We start from the raw sequence: 10,610 nt of genomic DNA, 5'->3' as shown, positions 1-10,610 counted from the left end.
CGGCGCGGCGCCTCCAGCCGCCCGGGCGCCTCCAGCCGCCCGGCGGAGGACTCGGGTAGGCGCGCGCCGAGCGCGGGAGACGTGATTGATGGCGGAGCGAGGGGGCGAGCCGGCCTCGGGCTTCCGCCGCCGGCGGCCCCTTCCCCTTGGAGAGGCGCGCGTGGTCGGGGCTCCTGGGGCGGGCGGGGCGCGGGACTCGTGCGTGGTTTTGACTTGGTAAAAAAAAAAAAAAAATCACACCGACTTCTTACATCGTCCAAACCCTCTAGGAGATGGTTTCCCCAGACCCTCAAATGACCGTGGTGGCCCCCGGGGCTGAACCCGAATCTACGCAAGTCCAACGCATAGAGGACGGGGGAACCATTATCCGGATATTTTGGGTGGGCCCCAAAGGCGAGCTGCTTAGACGCACCCGGTGAGCTCGGTCCTGCAGGTAGGATTTGAACGACGTTTCCCGCCCTGCTCGTCTCGCCCCTGGCACACAGGCGCAGCCCGGGCCGGCCCCATGCCTGGCCCCCAGCCGGGCCAGGTCCTCTCCACGTACCGCACCTGGCGTCCGCCGAGGCTACTCCCCGGTTCCCGTGCGGCACCGGGGGGCGCTCGGGCTCCGGCTGCAGCTCGAGGTGCTGCGCCTGCTCAGGCAGGTGGAGGCTGCGCGCCTCGCCCGCGCCCAGAGACTCCCCGCTTCCCCAGCAGGTCCCGGCGGGACTCGGGGACCCGCCACCTGTGCCCGCACACACAGGGCACCCCCGCCGCCTAGCCCCTCGCTGGGGCGCGGGGATCCGGCCGTCGCTAGGGCATGTGACACCTCCCACCCTGGTCGTCCCGGGTCCCCCGTGTACTGTGTAGGGGCTCTGGCACCCCGGAACTTCAGACAGGGCCCCCAAACACTTTGGAATAGTCATTCTAGACTTCTTTCGAACTCTGAGGATCCCTGCCCCCACTCCAATCTCGTCCCCGCGCACCCCACAGCCCCCCCTCACCGCTGCCCCCCGGGACCCCAAGCCTGGCCCCCCCTTGGCTCGAGTTGCAGAGGCGGTTCGGGGGCGGGGCGAGGACCCCTCGAGCGCCCATTGGCGCGGGCACTCGGCCAGCGGGGCCCGAGCGGGCGCCGAGCCGCGGGTGGCTCGACTATAAGAGCCGGGCGTTGGCGCCCAGAGTTCGCCTGCTCTCCGGCGGAGCTGCGTGAGGCCAGGCAGGCCCCCGGCCCCCCCCTTCCGGCCGCCCTCGCCTCCTGGCCCTCGCCCGCCAGCGCCTCCACCCGGCTGGCGGCCCCGCGTCGACGCCGTCCGCTACGCTGCTGACCCCCATCTCGGGCGCCGTCGGCGGGGCAGCGCTCCGCCGGCCTGCGGATTCCCCGCCGCCTCCTCTTCGTCTACCTCAACGCCCGTCCCGCTTCGCCCGAGGAGGCGGTTCCCCCCGCAGGCAGTCCGGCTCGCAGGCCGCCGGCGTTGTCATCCCCCCGCGCTCCCCCCCGGCCCTCCCCGGCGCGCAGCCCGGCCGCTCCCCCTCCTCGCTGCGTCCCGAGCGGCCCCGGCGCCGCCACCGCCACCCCCCCGAGGCCCGGGCTCGCGACGGCCGAGGGCTCCGTCGGCCCAAGCCGAGCTGGGCGCCCGCGGCCCGGGTGACGCCTCCACTCCGCCCCCCTCAGCACCTTCCCCGGCCCCCGACGTTGCGCCCTTTCCTTGGCTTCTCTGCGCTCCCCGGCCCCTCTCCGGCCTCTGGTCCCGGCCCCCTGTCTTCTTCCGCAGCCTTCCCTTCGCTCCCTCCCGTCCCCCCCAGCTCCTTGCCTCCAACTCCCTCCCCTTCCACGCCCGCCCTCTCGCCTTCGCCGTCCCAAAGTGGATTAATTATACGCTTTCTGTTTCTCTCTCCGCTGCTCTCTCCCGCTGTGAGCCTGCCCGCCTCTCGCTGTCCTCTCTCCCTCTCGCCCTCTCTTCGACCCCCCCTTTTTACGTTCACTCTGTCTCTCTCACTATCTCTGCCCCTCTCTGTCCTTGATACAACAGCTGACCTCATTTCCCGATACCCTTTCCCCCCCTAAAAGTACAACATCTGGCCCGCCCCGGCCCGCAGACAGCCCGTCCTCCCTAAAGAATCAGACAGAAATTTCCCCCCCCCCCAAAAAAAGCCATCCCCCCGTTCTGCCCCGTCGCACATTCGGCCCCCGCGACTCGGCCAGAGCGGCGCTGGCAGAGGAGTGCCCGGCAGGAGGGCCTTCGCCCGCTGTTCGGTTTGCAATACGCAGCAGGAAGGTGGGCGGCCCTGGTGCCGGCTTCCAGGTAAGCTGCGTGCGGGCCGGGCCCGGCGGGGCGGCGGGGCCCGGGCAGACGGGGCTGGGGGGCTGGCGGTCCCGTCCCCTGGGGCGAACCCCGCGCTCTCCCTTGCGCCGTGGAGAAAGGGGCGAGGGGTGGGGGGCGGGGGAGGGACTTGGGGAGCGCCGGGGGAGGTGTGAGCTCTGTGCACGCCGACTTCCTGGTCGCCTTGCGGGTGCAGGGGGCTGTTACTGAAAGTTTGTGATTTGTGCCGTGCGGGGGCAAGGGCGGGCGTGGGCGGGGGGTGGGGCGGCGGCCGTGTAATGAGAAGGGGCGCAAATCTCAGAAACCCACCCTGGTATGTTGACTCGTTGCCAGCAAGACCGAGAGAGGAAAACTGGGTGGGCGGGGCCAGGATGGAGCGAGGGGGGCCGAGTTGGCAAGAGAGTCCTGCCAGACGCCACATTCCCTCCGCGCCCCCCCCCCCACCGCCTCCCTCTCCCGGTCCCCGACATTTCCAACCAGGAATCTGGGTGGAGGGGGGCTGGTCCAGAGCTCAGAGGGGCCCGGAATGGACCGTCCAGAGAGGGTAACTGCCCCTGCCCCCGTGGGCAGATGGAAGTTTCCATACAAGGAGGTGGAAAGCAGCCCCCTCCGGAACCGCCCCCCCCCATTTCCTTGTGCCGAGATGGGCTGGGGGTGCAGGAGGAGCCCCCCTCCCCCGCCCTGGTACTTTGCTAAGAGACGGTGGGGCTAGCGGTTGGGGGTGCAGGAGAGGAGGGACTGGCTGGGAGGACGGAGGGGGCGGGAGCGAAGGGGGCGGGGGGAGTGGTCAGCTGGGATCGGGGTGGGGGCAGGGTGGAGCCGGGGCTGGGAGGAGCCGGCCCAGACATAAAAGCTGAGGCACTGACCAGCCTGCAAACTGGACATTAGCTTCTCCTCGGAGGCAGCCTTCCAGACTCCTCCTCCTCCTCCTCCTCCTCATCCTCCTCCAGCCCCAGCGAGCCTCCTGTCCAGCTGCAGGTAACGCGGCTCTGGAGCCAGGACCCCGCTGCGCTGCGGCTCCCGCCCGCCGCAGCCCCCTTGGCTCCTGCCCGCCGCCCCTCACTCAGCCCCCCACCCCTCCTCTCTGCCTCTGCCCCCCACCCCTCCTCTGCCCACTGGCTCACCTGGCCTGCGTGGCTGCCTGACTCCTGTCCAGTCTCGGCTCTCCGCTGGTGTCCTGGACTGGACCCCACACCAAGTGGCTGGGCTTGCAGAAAGATGGAGTTGCCGCTCGGACAGCAGGAATTCCTAGCTGGCCAAATTTGTTTTCAGAATTTGGAGGGGGCAGCCGTGGGGCAGCGGGGAAGCAGGCCGGGGTTTCATCCAGCGAGGGGCGGTGGGCGAGGGGGCCGTTTAGATCTTCCATGGAGCTGGCCCCTGCTCGTCAGGAGCTTAAGCGCGACTGAGTTTCCTCCTCAGTCCTCTGATTTCCTACACGATTTATTGCATCAAAATTCCAACATGCAACAACCTTGCTCCAGGCTGGGAAGTCGTGTGCGGCTCAGTGCCCCTGTGTTCACTGGGTGCAGTGTCTGGGACGGACACATGTGGGCAGTCCACCCGGGACCTTGCTTGAGTAGCCTTAGGGTGCCACCGGCTCAGGGGCACCGGGCCGTGACTGTCCTCCCAGAAGGGGCTTGGAGCTGCGCCTGCCGAGGACAGGCTGGGACTGCCTGCCTGGGGGGCTTCCACCTTTTGGAGAGGCGGAAGTGACTGCTGTGTCTAAAGGAAAGCCAAGATCCTTCCCGTTTACAGGGCCTATTTACCCCAGTCTGCAGCCTCGCAGCCTTGTGAGGGGGTGTGTCCTGAGGTGTATCTTTTCCCTCAGATCGGCCCTGAGGGAACCTGGTGTCTGGTCCCCCGGCGGGGGGACAGGGAGGGGGGCTGACCTGCTCTCTTCAGCTCTCCGATTGGGGTTTGGCATCCCAAGAGGGGAGTGGCTCTGGTGTTCCTGGAAGGACTTTGAGGCCCCTGGCCATTGGGAGTGCGATGCGAGGCCTGGAAAGGAGGCTTTTGGTTTTCGTGTGTGTTTTGGGGACCCCAGGGAAGACTGGGGTCCAGGGACTAAGTGATGCCAGAGAACGAGGCTCCGGGGAGCCTGGCTGGCACTCTGTGCCAACCACCAGACCACTGACCTTTGCTCACCCACAGGCTGAGAGGTTGGGAAAGGCCGTCTGGGAGGGAGAGGCATGGGGCCGGGACGCCCCGCCGTTGTGTTGGAGGGAGGCTGGTCCTCCTGGCGCCCTTGCCCGGCTGGACCTCTGGGATGCACATGTTCTGGCTGGGGTGGGCCCTCTGCCATCTTGGCTGGTGCAGGGAGGCCCAAGAAGTGGTCACTGCCTTGTGCTGGCCCCACCCCCATGACTTCATAGGATGGAGGCCAGGTCCAGTGTCCAGCACTGGCCCCTGCCGCTGGGTGTGGCCAAGCCTCGGCAATAATACGAGGGGGACGGTGATCCCCACATGAAGTTACTGACCAGCGCTCGGGGCCCATCAGAGAGGCTCCGCCCCTGGCCCTTCCCTCCTCGTGGGGTGATTCTGCATCCCACCAGCCTCAACAGAGAAAGCTCTTGTTCCTGTAATTAAAGCAATTAAGATTAAGGAGAAAGCCAGGCTTTAAATCTGCAACTGGACTTGGACTTAGAAGGTGGCTGGGCTTAGGGTCCCAAAGGGAGCGGCTGGTGTGTCCTGGCTGAGCCACGCGGGGACCTGCCGGAGGGCGGGCCGGCCCTGGGCGGGGTGGTGGGCTCACGCCTCTCTCTCCCGCAGACATCAATGGGGATCACAGCAGGAAAGTCGGTGCTGGTGCTTCTTGCCTTCTTGGCCTTCGCCTCGTGCTGCTATGCTGCTTACCGCCCCAGCGAGACTCTGTGCGGCGGGGAGCTGGTGGACACCCTCCAGTTTGTCTGTGGGGACCGCGGCTTCTACTTCAGTGAGTAGCTCCCTGGGGCCAGGGGAGGGGTGCACACAGCAGGTTCTTCATAGATGCTGGGGTCCTTCTCACGGTCCTCAGTCGCCTCTGCAGGCCCTGCAGCCTCCCTGGCTCAGGAGGCTGGGCCCAGGCTTCCAGCCACATGACTCGCAGTCAAGGGAGAATGGACAGGTGTGTCCACAAGGGGCCAGGCCTGAAGCCGCAAGCGTGGGTGGGGTGCGGAGTGGGCTGAAGGCCCACCACGGTGGGGGGGAGCAGACAGCCCTTCCCCTCCTGCTTCTCCCTGACCTGCCCACGGGCAGAGCTGTGGGCACCGGCTTCCTGCACCTTTCATCCACGTCTTGGCAATGGGCACGTATCTATGGACTGTTAGATTTGAGATGGAATCAAACGGGTTGAATGCCATTAAGAATAAAAGTCACTGGGGGGTGTGAGTGTGTGTGCTGGGGGACACCTGGCTCCATCCACGAGGGGGGCCCGCTGCCCTGATGGGAGGCAGAGGGCTCAGGGCTTGGGCGGAACCCACACTTGAGGGCGGCTCATGGTGCAGGGGACACTGCTGGGGCAGCCGGGCGAGGGCCGTGAGGCTCGAACCCGGCCCACCACCCCCACGAGGCATCTTCCTCCACAGCTTTTACTTACCCACCCTCTAAAATGGGCCGGAAACGCCCGTCTTGGCATGCCAGCGCTTCGCTCTGAAAAGCACACCCGCTTCTCCGCGCTTCTGAAGCCCCTGCCTGCCCTGGCTTCTCCCGTGGCCTCGCTCTCTGCCACCCTTGGGGGCAGGAAGTGGCACCGCAGTGCCTCGTGCTGGCCGGCCCTGGCACCAGGCTTGCCTCCCTGACGGGCGGGCTGGGCTGAGCCCCCAGCCCTTTTGACCCTGCAGCCGGACCCCTTACTGGGGGCTCCCTTCCCGCCCCCCCCCTCCACGGACGGCGGAAGGAAGGCGGGGACTTCACGTGGCCGAGTCTGGAGCCTGCGGTGGGGGGAGGGGAGGGCGGGAAGAAAGGAGGGCGTGGTCTGTGCAGCTCCTCACTCCTCTCCTCCCGTCTTCTCCTTCTTCCTCCCATTCCTGCCGGTCTCAGCGGTGGCGTCTCTAGGGCCACGGGCGCCTGGGCTCCTGGTTGGTGCAGGGGGGCACCTGGATCCCAGCCGGCCTTCGGGCCGGGACCCCGGGGTCCTGGGAGGCGGAGCCGGGGCCCACCTGACATTCGAGGAGGAGGCGCAGGGCGCCAGGGGCTGGCTCTGGTCACTCACGCTCACTGTCCCTTCTGTCCTTTCTGGGCCCACCTCTCGCTTCCTTCCTCCACTCCAGGCTGCGGCTGGCTGTCCTTGCAGGGCCACCAGGTGTCCCGTCCCGAGGGTGGGGGCGGGGGCTGCCCGGAGGACCCCCGCCTCTGCCAGGCGCGGGCACTGACCTGTCCTGCCCTTCCTCCCTGGGGGACCGCCAGGCCGACCATCCAGCCGCATAAACCGACGCAGCCGTGGCATCGTGGAAGAGTGTTGCTTCCGAAGCTGCGACCTGGCCCTGCTGGAGACTTACTGTGCCACCCCCGCCAAGTCCGAGAGGGATGTGTCTGCCTCTACGACCGTGCTTCCGGTAAGATGGCCCCCCAGCTCCGGCCCAGCCCCTGCGAGAGGAACCCTCCCCTCTCTGCCCCTGCAGCCCCGCAAGGCTGTCACCCCAGAGCCAGGGGACCAGGGCACAGCCAGCTGCTTAGCTGAGAGGGCAGCCAGGGAGTTCTTTACACCTGCCCTCTCCCCACTGGGGCACTGGCCAGCAGCGCGGGTGGGCCTGGCCTATCACACCTGCCATCGCACCCTGGGCACCTGGGGCAGCTTAGGCGTTGCCCCCCGTGTCCCCCGGACCCTGGGCAGCCCCTGACTGGCTCTTCCTCTCCCAGGACGACGTCACCGCATACCCCGTGGGCAAGTTCTTCCAATATGACATCTGGAAGCAGTCCACCCAGCGCCTGCGCAGGGGCCTGCCCGCCTTCCTGCGAGCACGCCGGGGTCGCACGCTCGCCAAGGAGCTGGAGGCGCTCAGAGAGGCCAAGAGTCACCGTCCGCTGATCGCCCTGCCCACCCAGGACCCTGCCACCCACGGGGGCGCCTCTTCCAAGGCATCCAGCGATTAGAAGTGAGCCAAAGTGTCGTAATTCTGCCAAGTGGCACCATCTACCTCGCGCCGACCTCCTGACCGGGACCGCCCCACTAGGTCTCTCTCTGAAATCCCTGTACCGTCCTGTCTGCGGGCTCCCCTGCCCCGGCCTCTGTGCCCCAACCTCCCCACGTCAGGCGAATCCCCCTCGGCCCCCTCCATCTGGCTGAGGGGATCAGAACAACATCTCTAAAAATGTACAAAACCAATTGGCTTTAAATATCCCCCCAAATTATCACCCCCCAAATTACCCCCAAATTACACAACCAAAATTGCAATCATGAACCCCTCAATCAGCCCCCTTGAAACGAATTGGCTTTTTAGCAACACCAGAAAAGCAAACTAGCTTTCCAAAAACTTCTTAAAAAAAAAAAAATCAATTGGCTGAAAAAAATACTAAAAATAAATTGGCTTAAAAACAATTGGCAAAATAAAAGAATTCGGCCCCCCCCCCCTTCCTTCTCGTTCCTTTTGGATCTGGACTTAAATTGGCTTTGATCTAATCATCTAAGAGAAAGGAAGGGGCCAAATTTGCAGGTAGGCTTGTCCCTGCTGGCCAGCCATCTCCCCCCGACCGTCGCCAGGCCCTCCTCGGGCACTGGCAGTGTGACACCAAAGACCCAAACCTGCTCCTCCTCCAAGTTTCCATCACTGGGACCACAGAGCAGTGAGGGGACGCTGTGAGACCAGAGGAGGGGAGCACGGAGCAGAAACCCCGGATCGCGCAGATAAAGTTGAATTGGCAAAACACCCCCACACTCCAAATCTGACATCACAATCCTACCTTGGAAAGCACATGCAACCCTGTGCACACACACACACACACACACATCCATGCACGCACACACACACACGCATCCATGCACGCACACACCCACATGCATGCATGCACACACACACACACAGCCTCACATGCATCCATGCACACACACACACACACACACATCCATCCATGCACACACACACACACACACACACACACACACACTCACACTCTCTAGGGACACCCGTGCCCAGCCTTGTGCAGCTGAGACCGAATTCCATCCCAAATTATTCTCTGAGCTGCCCCGCGATGCGGTTTTCCTGTTCCGTGCTCCCCTCTGGTCCCCTGGGATGCACCATTGTGGGAAGGTGTGTCTCGGGCTCAGGCAGGTGGTTCCATCTTTCCGAGAAGAGGGTGATCCCCACCTCTTCTCGGCACCTGTTCTGACCCCACAGCCCACAGAATGTAAGTCCTGGGTGCCCCTAGACCCCAGAGGCATCCACGCACCGACCATCGTGCAGAGTGAGGAACGGTTTGGCCAGGCGGGAGATGGCTGCAGCCAAGCGAGACGAGCCCAACCACGTAGCCTGACCCCCTGGGTGTGCTTCTGCAAGATCTGGGGAGCCCTCTCCCCCGAGCACACCTAGGGATCATCTTTGCCAGCCTCCTGGGGAAGCCTCTCAGAAATGAGGGCCCCCCCGGAGGCTGGCAAAGGTGACGGGGAGTGTGGGAAGTTTGGAGGATGGCGGGGTGGGTGGGGGGCAGTGGGGGCTGGGTGGGGGGACATTCCGAGGCAGGAAGTGGTCCAGCAAGATTTCGGAGAGAAACGTTCGGGGGGAAGGAACAGCGAGACACTTGCAGAATTACAGACGGAAATCAGAGCCCAAATTGACGCCAATTGATCTATCTCCCCTCTTTAATTACTCCTGGGGCATCTTTCCTTTTTTTTTTTTTATCCCTCCTTAGCTTTTTACGCGCTCTTTTATCAATTTGCTCCCTACCCCACGTAACAGGGGGGCAGTGACCAAGGACGAGGAACACACAGAGTCACCACCGTCACCCGCGGCCCCGCCGCCATCCTGCCCTCCGCCATTTATCGCCCTGTTTTTAATTTTTTTTTTATCTGTCCCTGTCGCTTGGGTTGAGTGGAGAGTGGAGCCTCTGTGGGGGTGTTGGCCACTGTGCCCCCCAGAGAAGTCAGGGGAATGGAGACGGCCGCTGCCTGGCCTGGCCCCCGGGGGACAGTGGCTGGTCCCCGGGGGGTCCTGAGGGGCGGAGGAGGGGGCGGGGAGGCGTCTCTCCAGGTGTCAAGAAGGTGCTCGGTGGCCACCAAGGTGGGGCCCCTGGCCGGCCTGGCCGGCCAGGGGGGAAGGGGCTACAGATGTGTGAGCGAAGGGCTCCAACGGGCGGGAGCAGGTGGCCGCCTTCTGCGCACTTGGGGAGGCTCCCCCCGTACCCCTCGGGAACAGCTTGCCCGCCTCCTCAGCGCCCTGTCTTGCCCCCAGGAAGCTCAGAGCTCCGCAGGGCTTCCTGGCGTCCAGGCGGGGTGAGGTCGGGTGGTAGGAGAGGCCGGGAGAACCGGGCCCTGCAGAGCAGAAGAGCTGCGTAGTTTTCTGACCGCTGGGTCGCTTGGGCCCCGAAGCCCTCGGGTCTGGTGACGCGACGCAGCCACCACTCTCGGCACCTCGGGCTGTGGCAGGGACCCGGGCGGCTGGGGGCTTACCTCACCCCCGCCTCTGCCCCCAGCGCAGTCCCCCTGCACGGCAGCCCGACTAGTGAGCTAGAGGCCCGACACCTCGGGTCCCCGGTGACGGGGCTGACACGACCCAGGGGGCGGTTGTGCCAGTCCACCCCAGACACAGCGGGCAGCTCTCCGTGGGTCAGCTCCATCCGACCCGGGGCCCCTTCCGACCTCCGCGCCCAGCTCGTGGCCCTCCATCCTGTCTCTTCCCCGAGTCCCCCCAGCTGTCTTCAGCGGGACCCCCTCTCGGGTCTCTGAGTCATCACGCGAGGACCCCCACGCGCAGAACCAAGAGTCATCGTGTCCGCGCCCCGTCCACCGCGCGGCTGTGTTCTCCTCCTCTTGCCCGTAACGTGCTGTTTCTGGCAGAATCCACAGCCTGGGTTTTGTCTTTAACCTTTATCGCTCGCAATCCCAATAAAGCATTTAAAATTAGTTTTTGAGTCCTCTGCTCTTTCGCTGGGGTACCTGGTTGGGGGAGGGAGGGGAGTCTGAGTCCTGGGGAGGGGGTGGTGTAGGTGGGAAGAGGGGGCAGGGAGACCCTGGGGGGCACCTCCTCTGGGCCCTCACGGCGACGGGGTGTGGGGAGAACCGCCGGACGGCTTGCTGCCCTCAGCAGTGGGGAGGGGGCTCCGGGGCCATCTCAAGGCCCAGCTCCTTAGAGTTCAGAGGTGGGCAGGGTCCTGGGGGCTTTTGCAGGAGCCCACTGACGA

General features: G+C 65.1%; 1 protein-coding gene across 1 annotated transcript; it reads left to right on the top strand.

Moving 5' to 3' along the window:
* Positions 1–269: 269 nt before the first annotated feature.
* Positions 270–10,332, top strand: IGF2 (insulin like growth factor 2). The gene is given in 5 exon segments (XM_070360470.1): positions 270–408; positions 411–433; positions 5,070–5,232; positions 6,684–6,832; positions 7,137–10,332. Coding segments are annotated over 5 exon segments (705 nt in total). The 5' UTR covers positions 270–272; the 3' UTR covers positions 7,371–10,332.
* The last annotated feature ends 278 nt before the right edge of the window (positions 10,333–10,610 follow it).

This window comes from Bos mutus, chromosome 22 (assembly GCF_027580195.1).
Source record: "Bos mutus isolate GX-2022 chromosome 22, NWIPB_WYAK_1.1, whole genome shotgun sequence".
Classification (NCBI taxonomy): domain Eukaryota; kingdom Metazoa; phylum Chordata; class Mammalia; order Artiodactyla; family Bovidae; genus Bos; species Bos mutus.
The sequence above is the reverse complement of the archived record's forward strand: the minus strand, read 5'-3'. Positions and strand labels throughout refer to the sequence as shown.